The sequence below is a fragment of the Nilaparvata lugens genome, chromosome 6 (genome assembly GCF_014356525.2).
Source record: "Nilaparvata lugens isolate BPH chromosome 6, ASM1435652v1, whole genome shotgun sequence".
In the NCBI taxonomy this organism is placed as follows: domain Eukaryota; kingdom Metazoa; phylum Arthropoda; class Insecta; order Hemiptera; family Delphacidae; genus Nilaparvata; species Nilaparvata lugens.
Genome location: NC_052509.1, coordinates 8,394,525 through 8,413,403, shown reverse-complemented (window position 1 = coordinate 8,413,403; position 18,879 = coordinate 8,394,525). Strand labels below are relative to the sequence as shown.

Genomic DNA, 18,879 nt, shown 5'->3' with positions numbered 1-18,879 from the left:
TGGAGCTAGCTTCAGTTCATGCCCTTCTATGATGGTCTTGATATTCTTTTTCTCCAACACTTGACCTTTGGGAAAATTTATTCCATGATCAAGGAAGTTGTTCCTGAGCAATTTCAGAAGATGTGGCACATCATTAAATACCCAAATATGATGAGAGGTGATTGATTAATGGGTGGTTGAAGAATGATTTTGCAATTGTCACATTCAATGAATTCCATTGACTTTAGTTCCCTCCGCCCATGTCACTCACCACACCAACAACTTAGAAGTCCGATTTTTGCAGTTCAGAAATAACTTCAAAAAGAATATCTTTTGTCATTTTTTGATCAAATGCATAATATATTATTTGCTTCCATTTCCTACATAGACTCCAAGCCATCACAACCTGAACTTTTGAGTATGGTCCAAGAATTTGGTCTCCTCTTTGGTTATTCACTACACGTGAATCTATACTCATCTCATCGAAGCTCAAGATAGTCAATTTCTCGATTGTCTCCATACCTTTCGATTTTGCTGTCATGAATGTGAGAACTTTGTTTTTGAAGTCCTGGAAGACATTTAATATTCCTTGTCCACATTGATAAAGTTGACAATCCTGGTAATGGTAAGTTCATTTTTAATCTTAGAAAGTTGTATGCTCTCCTAGATAAAGAACAAAGTGTTAATGCTGAAACAATATCACTTTCATTCCATTTCAGTCTTTTATTGTTCAGTAGCCATGCAATTTGACCTTCGGAGAACACTTTTTTCAACACTTTTCTGGATAATTTTTACAACTCTCAAATGTACAGCTAGCAGGCTTTGCAGGAAAATAACTTATCAAGTGGTCAAGAATAAACTAACTATTTACAATAAAGTAAAGTTTGATTTGTATTACAGTCATAATGATGCACACAGGAAGACTACAAACTAATCTCTATAACAAAATAATAATCAACTAATAACGCACTGCAAACATTGCCTAACACTGCATTGTTAAACACACTACTCTATTCGACTGTTAATTATAATAATATATACACCGATAATAAAACAAAAAAATAATAATAAACCAATAAACTGATCCCGATAAATTCGAAGCATTGCATTCACATAATATTATGCATTGAAGACATGCTGGAATCGAGCACATGTTCTACAATTTGTACTACAACCTACGTCACAGCTGCAGTTCCCCCACTCCACTTTGCATTTCAACTCCAATACATTAGATGAGTGACCAACCTTCTGTCTACTAACTTTGTCTTCCTTCTACCCTACCTTTGCCGCAAATTTGTTCCGTCACATTTGAATAAATTCATTACTTTTTTAACACTTACAGCTACCTGATCTGATACCCTCTACCTTTGCCGCTCCACCATGTTTCAAAGCAAAGAGGTGCAGCAACTACAGCGGTTGTACAAAGTAGATGTGGTTTCGGAAGTGCATTCACAGTTTAATATATTGTATTAGTGGAGTCATAGTAGACCAAAAATTGTCCGAGTTAAAGGCTGTTTCCTGAAATAAAAATGTGTTACAAGGTTGAAATTTGACACATCATGGACTACTGTACAGTTAGACAGGTTCAATTGATAGACAATCTCCATTCGTTTCACATTTTCAGTAGCTTGAACAAACAGGAATATTATTTGATCAAGTCTTTTTTTGTAATCTAGGTTTATTCCATAATTTATATAATAATTGAGATAAATATATGAAGCTACGCTGACCAGCAGTAGTCAATAATCTAGGAACAGTAACCAGACCTGACTCCTCCCGTCTTGTAATAGCACAATACGTTCTATTAATGAAATGAAAAAGTGATAGCTTCTTATAATATAATATGATGTGTTTCAGGTATATCTGTCTAATCGGTAGAACTGAAAATTCCAAAAAAGCCAATCTTGTTGAATACATTCTATTCTTTTTCAGAATAATTTTTAATATTAAATTTTGTATTGTTTTTACTGGTTTTAGAACATTTGTATATGCACCACCCCAACCCACAATACCATATTGGAGCAATGACTGTGCCAGTGCGTAATACACTATCTTCATGACTTTCATAGGCAAAACAGAACGTAATTTCACAAATAAATAAATAAGTTTTCTAGATCGTGTAGTAAGCTGCGACAAATGTACATCCCACTTTAAATGCTGATCAACCATTACTCCAAGATATCTGATACTGCTAACCTTCTCTATTTTATTACAATTAACTGAACACCCTAAATCTACATGACTAAGACAATTTGGAGAATGCAAAACAAGTGACATATTAACTGGCTGATTCTGTATATTCAAGGAAAAAGAGATGTATTTTGTTTTGGACAAATTCAGAGTCAGTTTTCTTCTATCAAGCCATTTTTTTACTTCTCCCAGTCCCCTAGCAGCTGAGTCATATGTGCTAGCCCAGTTTTCTTCATGAAAAATTAAAACTGCATCGTCTGCAAATGACAATATTTTCCCATTGATTAAATTAAGGTTACAAAAGTCATTAATATAGATCAGGAAGAGGCAAGGTCCAATCACTGTTCCCTGCGGGATTCCCATTTTAACAGATTTATATTCACTAACAGTGTTATTGACTCTAACACATTGTTGCCTATTCTTTAAATAACTGCAAAACCATCCCAGTGCCACATCCTCAAGACCAAGGCTACGGAGACAATCAAGTAGACGATCATGGCAAACTGTATCAAAGGCTTTTGCAAGATCAAGAAAAATAGCTATTTGTCTCCTACCTACATCCAAGTTTAAGATTGTTTCTTGAACAAAAGCAGCAATTGCTTCCTGTGTTCCCATCCCCTCTCTAAAACCAATTGATTTTTTGACAGAATATTATTCACTTCCAAAAATTTATGTAGCTGTCTCTTTACACATTTTTCAATTATTTTAGCCAAATTCGAAAGTAAACTTATAGGTCTATAGTTGGTAATTTTCCTTTTGTCTTGTGATTTGAATATTGGCTTTACTACAGTTGTTTTAAAAGAATCTGGAAAAATACCTTGTTCAAAACTTACATTAATAATGTGTTTGAGTGGAGAGGCAACAATACTTTTAACAGATTTTAAAACAGATACAGTAATGCCATCATGACCAGGCCCAGATGCACCTCTAAGACTCTCGATCGCCTCCACAACCTCAGTCCCTGATACATATTGAAAAGTAAAATAATCTTGCGGATTGTGGGGATTGTCTGGTTGCAAATCATCACCAGGCTCACTAGGAATATTTTGTACCATTTTCTCTCCTATAGAGATGAAAAAATCGTTAAAAGCATTAGCACATATATTGGGATTATCCCTAGCACTATAGACATTACCATCAATTTCAATTTCTTCCAAACACTCCTTCCTTATTTTACAACCAGCTACCTCCCTAACTACATTCCAAGTCCGTTTTACATCATTTCCAGCCTCCTCAATTTTTCTGCTATAATACAATCGTTTAGCTTCTCTAATAAGGACTGTCAATCTATTTCGATAACTTCTAAAATAATTTCTCAGATTTAAATTGAATGGTTCCTTTTTACATTTGTTAAATAGAGCTTGCATTCTTCTAATAGAAAATACTAAACCTTGAGTAATCCATGGCTTGATTTTTTTAAACCTCGAACTAGATTTGGCTACATTTATAGTGGATTTTTCAATATAGCTTTGTAGAGTTGCTACAAAGTTATCTGTTGAAACATTAACATCCCTACTAGAAAATACAGACTGCCAGCCCTCAGACTGGATAAGAGACAAAAGCCTATCATAATCGAGCCTGGTGGCAACAAGTGGCAACTGAGCAGCATTGTTAGTCAAGTCTATTTCACAACGAACCCTAAGAGAAGTAACATAGTGATCAGTGATACAAGTCTTCAATACCATGGGTTCAATGTGCTTATTAGTGTGAACATTACCGAAATAATGATCTAAACACGAAGGTGTTCCCTGAAATGGAACCCTTGTAAAACAATTCACATAAGATATAAGCCCATTTTCGTTCAATAAATTCAAATAAGATTCAGTGTGGATGTTATTTCTATTATTCAAGATATCAATATTTATATCTCCTACAAATATAATATTTTTTCCTAAATTTAAATTCGAAAGCAGCTCAGCTAAAGAGTCAACAAAGTCCTGGCAATTATCATTCGGTGATCTGTAAGCACAAACAATAACCCACTCCTCCTCAAAAATTTTCAGCTCTATCACGAGACAACTAGCCCTAACTATTGTGCATTCCCGCACATGAACATGATCATAATCTTTTTTCAAGTAAACTACTACACCCCCATTTCTATTTGTGTGATTCATTGAATAGTACTGATTAAAACCAGGTATATCACACCCTATGGGCCTAACACCTTGGTGACCCGTCTCAGATAATACAATCATGTCTATAATATTTATGATTCATGAGGCATTGGGACAAAAGGCTATCCTCAAAAAGAGTTTGGAGTTCTCAATCTAAAAATCAACAATTCAGTTCCTAGTTGGAATCTAAATATTATTATTCTGTGGGAAGAATTTATTTTACAATAATTCAAAGCCAAGCACTATTCCTTGAACAATATAACACATCATGTTGTTCAATCTATAATGATAACAGCTGATAAATTTGAAAATTGGTGAACTAGAACCACATAAAATGGCGATTTTGCAATGCATCAAGGGATAGTGTCATGACCTGTATTTTATAGACGTTGCTATAAGCTCACTGCAATAGCGTTCCAAGCGGATAATTTGTCTAACTCAAAGTTTATATAACCTCACTTTTGCTACCAAATATGACCAAAACAAATATGGCCGCCGTTTTAACTGGAGTTAGCGGACTCAAACTTGCGCTATCTTGTCTGTTAATTTTTTCCAACGTACCACTATAGCATTGAGTTAACACAGACTTAGCAAATAGCAGGAGTTAGCGAATAGCTCGACTTAGCCAGCTAACTCCAACATTGTGAATACCCCTAATATGGAAAATTATCTTTGACTTTTGTGAACAATGCATTTCAATCTGAATTACACTTTTTCTAAGAGCATTATATTAATATTTATTATTGGTATATTCATAAATTGTGCATTGAATTTTAAAACGAAATATCAATGTAATTTATCATTATATTTATTATTTTATTCTAATTGAATTATATTGTACAAACTTGCAATTTAAGGTGGAAATAAATTGAATTGAATTAAATTGTTGTATTCTATCTTTTTGTATTTTGATACTTTTGGCATATAAAATTAAAATCAATATGAAATCAATTTTATATGCCATAAGTATCAAAATACAAAATTATAGAATGCAACAATTTAATTCAATTCAATTTATATCCACATGAAATTACAAGTTTGTACAATATAAAAATAGAAAGAAAAATAAAAATCTCAGTACCCTTTTTGAATTATTTAATCACAACATGTTTCGGACATTGATGACATTTTCAAGTGATAAAAAAAAAATAAATACTGCTGGAAGATAGCAGTATCTTAAATTCAAAAAGGGTACTGAGATTTTTATTTTTCTTTCTATTTTTATTACAAGTAGCCCTATACAGAAAAGAGATAAATCAGATTGTACAATATAGTTCAATTACAATAGAATAATAAATATAATGATAAATTACATTGCTATTTTGTTTTGAAATTCAATGCATAATTTATGAATATACCAGTAATAAATTCATATAATGTAATATATTATTATAATCAAATCGATTGAGGTTGCAATATGAGCTCTCACCTGCTTTTAATGGAAGCTCCAATACGGTTAGTATACTGTATTCTCAGCCAGTAATTTTTTGACTGATAAAAATATAAATTTGATTTTCTTTCTTTGATGCAATTCAGGTGGCAATATGAGCGCTCACCCGGCTTTCAACGGAAGTGACGCGGCCGCGCATAGCACTCCAGAGCTGTATTATCGCGATGAGCTGAAGGAGGCCAAACAGAAGAAGAGGTCGTTCTTGGCCGATACACTCGCCCAGGTGTCCAGTGTTATTGTGAGTATCTCAGCAATTCATTCGTTCATTTTGTCTGCATAAGGCTAGTTTCACACACATTCGGTTCGGTTCGTTTTCGGCAGATTCCAATAAGTGTGAAACGGTAATTCGGTTTGGATTCGGTACCGAATAGAAACCGCATAGCACCGAACGCCCATTTGACTCTAATAAATTCCATCAGATTCAAATTCGTTTCTAGAGAAGGGCTACTTTGACACACATTCGGTTTGTTTCGGTTCGCTTTCTGTTCGTTTTCGCCGATTCCGATAAGTGTGAAACGGTGATTCGGTTTGAATTCGGTTCCGAATACAACCGCATAGCACCGAACGCCCCTTCGACATGAATAGGTTTTATCATATTCGAATGCGTTGCTAGGAAACCGGAAACAAAAACAAAGTCTTCCACACACGCTCGGTTTTTTATTTTTATTTTAACCTGATATCGTGCTTATCTGTTGCAAAATCTTCTATGTCAAAATCATGTGGTCAATTCATTTCTGGAGGATTTTTTCTCAATGAATAAATAGTTTGTTGAAAAATATGAAGATAAATTAAAACTCAGGGATAATGTTTATTATTATTTTATTTTTCATGAAAATTACATGATTTCATTAATGGAGAGAAGAGATGAAGATTGTGTACCATGTGCCAAAACAAGAAACAAATTATCAATTAAAAAAATAATCACTCTGAACATCCAAAATTAACGTAATCAAAAAGAAACTATTCAGAGTCCACAATATTTTGAATTAACTTTAATATTAACTTTTCTATTAATATTTTGGAAATGTTGTAGATCAAGAAACTACATGTTACTATTTGAACACCAGCTGTTATATTTTAAATACCAGCATGAACATTGTGAAAATCCAAACACAGCTGTGTCTGAGAAGAAAATACTGAATTAGAACCGCAAAGACCTTAAAGAGATATAGACCCACAATGCCTATGCTTTCCCAATGATAGCTCTTACTTGAAATTGAAGGCCGCCATTGGGGTATTTTAGCACGAGATATTATATATTTATATATACTTTGATCACAAAGGCATTGGTGGCATTGGTATGTAATAATCTTATGGGTTGCCCCCTCAATGGCGGATTTCAATTCCAAGTACGACACTAGCGTTGCATGTGAGTCTATGCATCTTTAAGGTCTTTGTAGAACCGTATAAATTAAAACCGGATATGTATGAAAAACTAATTCGTTTTCGGCAGCGAACCGAAACTAACCGAAGCAAATGAAACCGAATGTAACCGAATGTGTGTGAAGCTAGCCTAAGGCTGGCCGCTAACGGTACAACATGCATGATACACATGATAGAAAAGAATAGAGCTATCTGCTTTATCTAATGGCAAACAAGGATAGGAACACCAATGTTCAACAATCAGGTGCTGATAAAACCTGATTCTTATAACAAGAATCTTACTATACAAAAAGGTGTACTGTGAGAGGTGATGAGGCCAGTAATGCATTTGAAAGGCTCACTTGTTCTGTAGGTAGTCGAAAGGGGAGACAACACTAGCATGAGTGATTTTATGATTGAATACGGGTAACCGTCCACTGGAACCGTATTCAACCGGCCGTTAATTCGGCCGAATATGGTCGTCCATTGGAATCTTTTACGTCAGTCTAGTTCAGTCATCAGTAGTAGGCTGGTTGCCAATTATTGAATTAACTACTATCATAGCCACCAACATTTTTGATGAACGATAATTATATTGAGACTTTGAAAACTGAATAAACAAATATCCACAAAATTAGTTATTCATTATAATAGTATTATCTTCAGATCCTATTTGTTTAGCAATTTTTGTCCACAGATTCCTTTGTCTCGCATATCCCACAATGGAACATGTTCTTGAACCAAACTTATCAACTTTTCATTGTTCATAGTTAGAACTTTATAAAACAGAACAAGTTCAAAAAACTGACAAGACTGTGAAACAATTTTGAGGTTAGGATGATGTTGTCTCAGCTCGACTTCGGCCGGATAGAGCCGGAAAATCCCATTCAATTCGGATCGAGAACTTGATCGGCCGGAGACGGCCGTGCACGGACGTATGAACCTGTTACAATGGACGAGCATCTATAGCTTTCTCTGTTGGGGGATTCGGACGAGTTCGGTAGTTTTCGGCCGATGCTAGTTCGGACAAAATCGGTTCCAGTGAACGGCCCACTTAAAGTAGATTGTATACGATAGAATGCTTTTATTGAATACATTGAATAGTGTGAGCGCTGTTATCAGGTCTGGCTGCAACTGTCTACAACGTTGATGGAAAGATACATTTTCAAGATGTTCGATGTCTTTGAACGGATAGTATTATAGTCAACTGTCTACTAACGTTGATGGAAAGATAAATTTTCAAGATGATCGATGTTTTTGAAAGAAGTTATTGAAAGAACCCTCACATCAATGAAATATTTATAATAACTACAAAACAAAATTAAACCAAGATAATTATGTAAATAAATTTTTTACATATAATTTTTACTTCCCTAGCCCTATTACCATAGGTAAGGAAAGTATTGCTTTCCGAAAAAAATTAAGCTACCCAAATTTCTAAATTTCTATACGTTTCAAGGTCCCTTGAGTCCAAAAACTGGTTTTTGGGTATTGGTCTGTATGTGTGTGTGTGTGTGTGTGTGTGTATGAGTGTATGTGCGTCTGTGTACACGATATCTCATCTCCCAATTAACGGAATGACTTGAAATTTGGAACTTGAGGTCCTTCCACTATAAGGATCCGACACGAACAATTTCGATCAAATGCAATTCAAGATTGCGGCTAAAATGGCGAAAATGTTGTCAAAAACAGGGTTTTTCGTGATTTTCTCGGAAACGGCTCCAAATTATTGTTGATTCTATTAAATCATTCACTATGAAGAGATAGCAGACCTCATGTGTGTCTCCAGCGTTATTGCCCTGTCACCAGCTGGCTCAAATCTTTGAATAGTAGACTTGAGATGCGCGGGAACACTAGCGTCAGGTGATCAATTTTAATAACGGCAAGGAAAGTTGTGTGAGTGCGCCACACCAGATTTTTACTCTTAATATTGACGTATGAAGGAGGCTCCTTTTTCCTTTTATATTATCCTTGAAATGCAAAATTTTCAAAAACCTTGTATATACGTCGACGCGCAATTTAAAAAGTAACATACCTGTCAAATTACATGGAAATCTATTACCGCGTTTCGCCGTAAATGCGCAACATATAAACATTTAAACATTAAGAGAAATGCCAAACCGTCGACTTGAATCTTAGACCTCACTTCTCTCGGTCAACTAGTTTACTGATTGATTTGACGCTCCTCATACATTTACCAACGATGGATTTACTGGTTTGATTTCATTGATTGATTAGATTAGGACCAACTAGACTTATTAGACCTATAACAAGTAATAAAATTTTGAATTTTTGTCAAAGCTTGAGTTCAGTCAACTGGCATGGTGTTCTTATATTTCCTGGTGGAGAAGAAAATTTCAATGCATTCTTTGACCTATTCCTGCGACTATTTAACGAATTTTTCCCTAAGAGAATGATAAGGAAAATGTCGGATACAATTAAAAAGATGACGTTGGTTTGGATTAACCAATCATTATTGACCTTGAAAAACTGTGTTTTGTTAGCATATGACAAGTATCGGATAAGTCAGTTAGCTCATGATAAACAATCATTCAAGAATGTGAGGAAACTATATCGTTATGAACTGAATAAAGCTAAATTACAATATAATGCACTCAAAATTGATAAGGCGTCAAATAAATGTTCAGCAGCCTGGAGTATCATCCGTGAAGAGTCTAAAACAGCAAAGTGTACAAAAGAGAGAATTTCAATAACACCTGATACTTTCAATGAGTTCTTTATCAGGTCAGTCAAGCAATTACGTGATACAATAAAAAATAAACCACCTAAATCTGCTGAACAAATCATAAATGTCACTCCTCCTCCTGAGTCCGCGTTTCAGCTGAGTCCAGTATCTTGTGAATTGATTAGCGACATAGTATTGAAGATGAAAAATAGCACCAGTAGGGATATTTACCAACTTTCAGGCTCACTAATTAAATCTGTTATATCTTTTGTTGTGTATCCACTTACCACCTGTATTAATTACTGTATCGAGGATGCAGTTTTTCCATACTGTCTTAAGCATGCTAAAACAGTGCCAATTTATAAGAGTGGGAGTCTGGATAATCCTGCCAACTTCAGGCCTATATCGGTGGTGCCAATCTTTGGAAAAATATTTGAGACTGTGATAGCAAGATCATTAGGGAAATATTTCGAAGAGAAGGGTCTCTTCTCGTCGTCTCAGTTTGGATTCAGAACCGGTAGATCAACTACAGATGCTGTCAACAAAATTGTTACAAATGTTCTCAATAGCTTTGAAAAGAAAGGGTTTGCAGGTGTGACCATGTGTGACCTCAGTAAAGCGTTCGATATTGTTGACCACAGTATATTGTTGTCGAAACTTTCTTACTATGGTGTTGGGGGTTCAGTTAATCGGCTTTTGATGTCTTATTTGACGGATCGCAAGCAGACAGTTAGTGTGGATGGTTGTTTTTCTCATGCGCGTGATATAGAGTATGGGGTTCCACAGGGCTCGGTACTCGGCCCGTTATTGTTTATCATAATGGTGAATGATATTTCTTTATGCATGGAAAACCAGATTGTAAGCTACGCCGATGACACATCATTGTTCTCCAGTAATGTTGATTTGGAATTGCTGAGGACCCAGATGAGCAGTGCCTATGAGAATGTATCGGCTTGGTTCCAGGCTAACTACCTTTCTTTGAATGAAGCGAAAACGCAGACAATGATTTTTAATCTGAGAAACGTGACGAATGAAATTGAAACCGTTAAACTCCTTGGTATAATGTTGGATTCCAAGCTAACTTGGACAAGTCACATTGATTGGGTGTATGGACGACTCAGCAGGGTGGTGTTTCTGTTAAGACGACTGAAAAATCTTGTTCCTCATCAGTATTTGAAGATTTCATACTTTGGGTTTTTCCAGAGTGTAATGATGTACGGGCTTATTCTCTGGGGTGGGGCAGCTAATGTGGGAAGAATTCTATTACTCCAAAAAAAAGTACTGAGAATGATGACTGGTTCAGACTACTATGCGCATTGTCGTCCTCTTTTTAAATCACAATATATTATGACAGTGTTCAGTTTGTATGTTATGCTTCTTCTGATAAAAGTAAAAAATGAGTTGCATACTTTGAAGTGTAGATCAGAAATGCATAGGCACGACACTAGACAGAGTAATTATTTGGATGTTCCCTATGTAAGATTGAGAAAGTTGTAGTGTCAATCTGACGTTCTATCAATAAGAGCTTTTAATAGATTACCGCTGTCTTCCAAGAATCTGAGTATATCTGTTTTCAAAACAAAAGTGAAAAGGATGCTTTTAGAGAACCCACTGTACAGTGTTGGAGAGTTCTTTGATCTCCATTGTTATATTATAAATAATTTCTTCCAAGCTGACTGATATATTTATATAATTACGATAATTGTTATGTTATAATTATTGATTGATGTTTATAGGTATGTTGTAACCTGTATTTTCTTATATTGAGATGTTTATATGTGACATGGCCCACTGTACTATTTTAAGTATTTATCGGCTAATAAATATATTTCTATTTCTATTAGATTGATTGATTGATTGCAGAACGACGACCAGGAAGAGGCATGGCAGCTGGCACAGGAAAGCCACCAGTCTACATCAGCTGTTGCGGTGGCCGACTCCCTACAGAAGCAGCAGCAGCCCTATGAGATAGCCGGCGCCTGCTTCGATATCAAGCTCACCAGCGAACAGCTCTCCGAACACCTCGCCAACTGTATTCAGCTCAATGCCGCCAATGTGAGTCACTTATAAAAATACTGTTACCACGGAGCCACGACCAAGAGCAATCTTGATAGAATTATCATTTAACTGAAGAAAGCACTAAGGCTCAACTCACACTTATGTGACTCAAGTCGAGAAGATACTGCGACTCTAAGTCTCTTCTCGACGCAGCATGTGTTTTCGAATGGTGACACTCAGACCAGTCGACTCTAGACTCCGCGACCTCGCGACTGTGAAGCCAGGTTTAGACGCTCTGGCCAATAAACTGGCCATTTTGCGCAGCTGAATTGTTCTGTGTGAACGGTGGATTGAGGCTTGCGCAAGCCAAAAAATCTGGCTTGAGCAAATTCTGTTCTGACAGAAAATCGGCTTGCGGTTGGAGTATTGGAATGAGCGTTTAATCACTGCTCAAGCCATCTGCGCAAACTGTCAGGCCAAAACTACGTTTTCGCGCATGTGCACGTGAATCCAAAGGTGCGTACAGATTTACGCGCCGCAAACATGAGCAATTCACTTTTAATCAGCTGATGCCAAGCTTTTTATATCTGTATCTTACCGTTTCTGTAAAAATACAGATATAGTACGCTGATTAAAAGTGAATTTCTCATGTTCGCGGCGGGTATATCTGTATGCACCTCTACCCTCAACTCAACCTCTAGTTTGACTGTCTCGTGATTTTTATTTATTATTTATTACCTATTCAAGTTTTCGTGCTAAATAAATTATTGTTTAGTTCTCAAGTGTTTCATAATTAATAGTGTCTATATTATTATTCCATAATAATTAATAAATATGGCAAATGAAAAACAGTTCTTGAGTGATAGAAGTGATCTAAACTCCATAGAAGTTTATAAATCTTTCCCTTGTCTATGGCAAATTAAGTCCAAAGAATACAGTGATCGCAACGCTAAATCTCATGCTTATGATGCCTTAATAGAAAAAATGCGATCATTTGACCAAGAAGCTGACAGGGAGACTATGGAGTGATATGGATAACAATCTGATAGCAGTTTAGCTGGTTTTTAATTTATTAGCAGTGAAACTCACAAGCCAAATTGCACAAACTGAACTGAGCATGTGAACAGGAGAATTTTATTTCGCTCGTTTGCGCAAATTTGGCTTGCGCAAGCCAGTTTGCGCAAATGGCTTGAGCGTGTAAGCCCAGCTTAAGACTGAGTCGAGCCTCGACTCGAGTTGCATAGTAGCATGCATTTTCAATAAATTGAAGTTATGCTCGATGAAAGTGATGCTTTATCATTTTAGATAAGACAATATTATATTCATAATATTTATTATAGAATTTGTTACATGCTAAGTAGTGACGACTTAGATATTATACTTTTAATAAAGTAAGGAAAATGGTAGCATGGGACTTGAGTGGCGACAATGAGCAAGAAAGTTGTTAGGTCAAGAGACTAGAGTCTCCTTGACTGGAGTTGTTACGATTTTAGTCGAGCCAGTGTGAGTTGAGCCTAAGAATAATGATGAATCTAAAAAGAATGGACTCTGTAAAACTTGTTTTTTCGCAGCTTGGCATTCTTACAGTTTACAGGCAATATGTATTTGATGTTTATGTATGTTAGGAATTACCCTGTAGAAGAACTACGGAATGAGACTCATGGCTACTATACTAGATTTGGGAGGATAACGGAAAGATACAGGATAGAATTTTTCAAGAAAAAGACGCACAACATGGGAAGGAAATACTTCACAATGCTGCCTTTAGAATCACAGGCGATAGAGAACATCAAAAAATTAAATATAAAACTATAAAAATATAAGGAGTATTTGAGGCTGTGCAAAGGCTAAAAATAAACTTTCTACTGGTGATATTTTTCGATTTCTATACAAGCTACAAACAAAAAGTCATTTTTGGTAATTTCTAGTAAATTGAATAACTTTCTCAAAAATTGATATTTTCAGAAACTTTTGTTTTATTCAATCAACAATACCATAAAGAATTTATCCTCTAAATCTCATGGATTTATCTCTTACCGAATTTGAAATGTTCTGTCCCAAACATTTTGAACTTTAGGCGCTCATATCTCAGAAAATAATGATCGGAAAAAATGTTCTCCTGAGAAAAAATTTTTCATTTTGATAGCTTGATAGCATATAATTAAAAAAATTATTATTGGCTGAGAAACGATTTATACTACTTTTGTGATTGAAAACTACCACAACATTGTGATTACTACAACATAACCTATTCACTTATACCTATTATACTTACACTTATACCTATCCACTTATACCTATCCACTTATACTTATTCACATAACCTATTCACTAAGTAGTGGCACAGTCGCAGGAGATTGCTCCGTTTCACTCTCTCTCCAGGTGAATGTCTTCGGGCTGCTGTTGCGTTGCTCGCCACTGCTCCTATTCGTGCTCTTTCCAGACGACCGTGAACCGAAACGAACGCTTTCACTCGCTCTCATTGTGAGCGCATAACGTGGGAACGTAACGCAGTTTCTTGAAGTGTCACCCGGCAAACCAATTTATAAGACGTTGTCACGTCAAAAAAATGAAAAATATCACCAGTAGAAAGTTTATTTTTAGCCGTTGCACAGCCTTAATATCATTGTCTCTGTACTCCCTACAAGAGTTTACAGATCAAACTGTAGGTTTATTACTTTTTGCTCTTTCTACAGGAGGTTTAAGACTGTTTTCTGCTACTTTTTATGTTATGTTTGTTTGTATTATACTGACGCTGTTCCTGTACATTATTATGAATAAAGACTTCATGGAGCTGATTTGAGCTGCATATACAGAGTGATCGAAAAGTCGTGCACATCAATTCGCACATCATAAGATAAGAAAGTAGTAAATAGTATCTTACGTCACAAGGATGGGAAGGGGCCTTTTGCAGGCGAGAATGATGTTTCTAGTCTCGGCTAACACCTCGACTAGAATTTCATTCGAGCACTGCAAAAGACATTCACGGCCAAGTAACGTACACTATTTTTTGTTAATAATCTAAAGATTAATTATTGAGAAATAGAAAACATAACCTGCTTTTGCTGTCTTTACTACATGCATTCTATTCAGCACAAGCAGGTAATGTTTTCTATTTCTCAATATTATTCTTCTTAAGATTATTATGACAAAAAATAGTGTACATTACTTGGATGTGAATGTTTTTTGCAGTGCTTAAATAAAATTCTAGTCTTGGCTAACGCCTCGACTAGAAACATCATTCACGCCTGCAAAAGGCCCCTTCCCGTCCATGTGACGTAAGATACTATTAAGAGTCTATTAAAATTAATAAACTATTCTAAAGATAGTCGATAGGAGAGACAACACTAACAAGAAGACTGGAAACATGAATATTGTTTCATGTTAAGAATACGGTTTAGTGTAAGTTCAGGAGGCCCGTAATAGAGGCTCATTTGCACAATAGTATGTTCATCGCAATTGTTTCATTCATGCTAAATCTGGAATCTTATAGTAAATCTAGCTAAATAGTAAAAATAATGCCATTTTAGAATAAATAATACCGTAACATTTATTTTTTGAAGATGACATCTTGCAGGTGTATTCCTTTTCTACGCAAACTAGATAAAATTCCTGTAGTCTCTACATCATTCCTGTAGTCTCTTCATCACATTGTCCATGCATGGTTTGACATAACATTACAACTGGAATTTCTGAAATCGCTTCTCGAATCTTGGCTTTCAATTCTACCGGGCTTTCAATTCTACCGTTGTTGCATAATTGAATCCAAGATTCGAGAAGCGATTTCAGAAATTCCAGTTGTAATGTTTTGTCAAACCATGCATGGACAATGTGATGAAGAGACTACAGGAATGTTTGCGTAGAAAAGGATACACCTGCAAGATGTCATCTTCAAAAAATAAATGTTATGGTATTATTTATTCTAAAATGGCATTATTTTTACTATTGATTGATATGAAAAACTTTATAGATTTTGTTTTACTTGAAATTATTCAACTTTCAATATTTCCCGTTTCTCTGAAACACTCTTTACCTAGTATTTCCTTTATCGAATTATTGAAAAAATGTTGTCGGGCATTCAAACATCATGTTCTGTTTGGTAAACATTTAATTTTGCATAGTTGTGTTGTGAAAAATTGTAGTATTTTTTTCTCTGAAATTGAGCTATTACAAGTTGTTCAATTTTAACTGAAATGGACTAGAAAATTTCAGCTAAGATGCTGATTCAGAACTTGAAGTTTACTGATAATCATGGTTTTTTATTTCAGAAAATCAACAAAAACAATGCTTTCAATCTGCAGTTGATCGACTACATGTTTGTTTTGCTGAGAAGAAACGACAAATCAATGCAAGATTTTCCAGTAAGTATTGTAAAGAGATAAATTGCCATTCATGTTGGGCGACATTCTAATGTGGTGCAGTATTTTTGATATATACTGGGGCGGTTGCTAAAATCCCTATTTTGCAAATAAATTTGCAAAAAGTTAAGGCCGTCCGGCTCGCAAATATGCTGGGTTCAGACCACAGCTCTAGCTCAGTAGTAGATGCATGAATATTCCAAATATAATGAATCACCATAGGGTTCAATGACTGGTGATCAATAATTCTTACCGCTGCTTCCATGAAGTTATGGAAGAATACCAATAAGGAAGTCAAAAAGATAGTTGGTGACTGATTATCAGTAACCATATATTCAATCGAGAATAATGAAGATCAACTATGGTTTTTCTAGTTGATTTTTAAAACGCTTGTCATGAATACAGGTATGCACCAATTTACCCTTTTGAAATTCCTTGAAACTTACTACGCCAGTTCTTGAAGTTCTCTGGATCCTTATATGATATACTGTAGACTTATTAATGTAATTATCAGTAAGATTTTTCTGGCTGAATAGTATTACTATCATCAAAGGATGATAAGTAGTAAATGCTCTGAATAAGATCAATATTAATTAATTCCTTAATTATATATGCTGCGGAACGAAAATGCTTGGTACCAAGACAGCTCAAACTGTATATCACGAGATGAATTAGGAAATAATAAAAACTTCTAAGATCTTGTATGCTGACATAAAACATAAAATATATTCCCATACAATAATATATATAAAATATCCTTATATCTATAATTTTCTTTGAATAAATAAATTTTCTAATATTTGAACAATTATTACAGGATTCGTTAGCATTCACAGTATTGTGAGCTTTAAAAATATGTATATCATTAATACTGGTATATGACTTCAAGTCGGTTCAGAATTTAACAGCTTGGAACCTGTTCATTCTATAGATTTACTAGAACATACTAGATTTACACTATAGATTTACTAGATCAATGAATAATAATTAATAAAAATTATAATTTAAAATCTCATGGTTTATAAGTTTGTGCCGTGCATGGAAATAAGCTTCCTACATAAATCAAATAAATTCATAAAAGAGTTCTTATAAACTATATGATAGTATTCAACACGTTGCGAATTTCTTAGACTTGAATAAATTTATATAGCGCTTTGATCAATTCCCCAATTCACTGATAAAGGCCTGCTAATGAGCTCATTAGAAAAACTAGTACACTCACAATAATGATGTTCTTGTAGTTCTTGTAGAATAATTAATTATCTCCAATAATTAATTGGCCAGGTCCTTTTCGTCTCTGCGGGGCTCGTGTATGGTCCAGATTTCTTATAGATTTCTATCAGTATTAAAAATATATTTACCCAGATTTCTTATAGATTTCTATCAGTATTAAAAATATATTTACGGGAATAAATTACAGTTAAGAACTCTTTAACAACACTGAGTTCACAAATAATCAAACATTAATTACATATACTTGACATTTAAAAGGGGATTGGCTTGATACTTTTAAAAAATTAATTGGAAGAAAGAACCCTAATCTCCATGTGCTCCTCACAGGTCGAGATCACAAGCCAGAGAGAGTAATTTTCAGAAAAATTTCATCTCTTAAACGATTTATAAGCTTTCCTCTGATTGGCTTTCTAATCTTAGTAAAACATGATGTAATTGGTTACTTAAGATTCAGGGTTTCTCCAACTTTGTTATACAAATATAAATAAAAGTTTACAAATAAATAAATTAGGTAATAGTCGGAGAATATTCAAACAAATAAATCTCAATATATGATGCTATAATACGATATACATTTAGTTTTTTATGTGAGCTTTGTGTACTCTTGGTTTTCATACTTTTTTAGATTTCAATAAATACTCAAGTAACAATAATAGTCATTCTTATCTATTTACATAAACCTTCCCTAGTATATATAATATATATATTTTTTGTGAGTAAAAATTATAATTCAATTCATACTGGTTGATCGAGCAATCAGCTGATTTGTTAGATATTGATTCAATAAATATTGTCGATTGATGTATTAAATCAAAACAAAGGATTCTAACCTCAAATTGTACATGCAATCTTTTATTTTTTATAATCTGCCGATAATAAACAAGCCGCTTTATAATTTTATTTCTGCCAAAGAATTCTCATTATTGTTGAATTACAATTTTGTTTGGTTCTCTTATCGCTTTAGATAATATGATTACTCTTTATCATAAATAACATTCGATTTTACTTGAGCGGTACCTTGACTAGGCTATCTATTCTTTCCATTTTACAATTCTATTAAAGCTCAGTTGTTTACTTCAAAAGTATTTTATGGTGCTAAAACTCCACGTCACAGTATTCATTTTATTTTCCCATCAGGTGAATTATTCACAGTTAGAAGCACCAGGAATATTATCCTCCAATTGATGTCACATAATTTTATTTCTATTTTCATAACCCAATTGAAAAAGGTATCAGAACATGCAAATTGAAAACCTTCCTTTTTGAGAATCTCGAATCTAGTACAATTCTTAAAAACAATCAGATTGATGCCCGGTTTCTATGATACCTATCAAATCTAATGAACCATTTTTCATTAATGTATTCATTCATACAGTCAGTAAATCATCAAAATGTTAGGGAGAGGAAAAATAAGGTAACCTTGTTACCTATTTTCTCCCAAATTTTAATTAGGCTACACATAGTCCAAAATAGGTTGTGAGTCTCTTAGTTCTTCACTTCACAAAATTT

The 18,879-nt window shown here is 34.5% G+C and overlaps 1 protein-coding gene across 1 annotated transcript in view; it reads left to right on the top strand.

Annotated features, from left to right (window-relative positions):
- Positions 1-18,879, top strand: part of LOC111058422 — a 65,132-nt gene that overhangs the window by 9,076 nt on the left and 37,177 nt on the right. Inside the window, exons 3-5 of the mRNA XM_039431344.1 lie at positions 5,820-5,971; positions 11,645-11,836; positions 16,048-16,140. Coding sequence (XP_039287278.1) covers positions 5,820-5,971; positions 11,645-11,836; positions 16,048-16,140 — 437 coding nt within the window. The remainder of the gene's footprint in view (positions 1-5,819; positions 5,972-11,644; positions 11,837-16,047; positions 16,141-18,879) is intronic.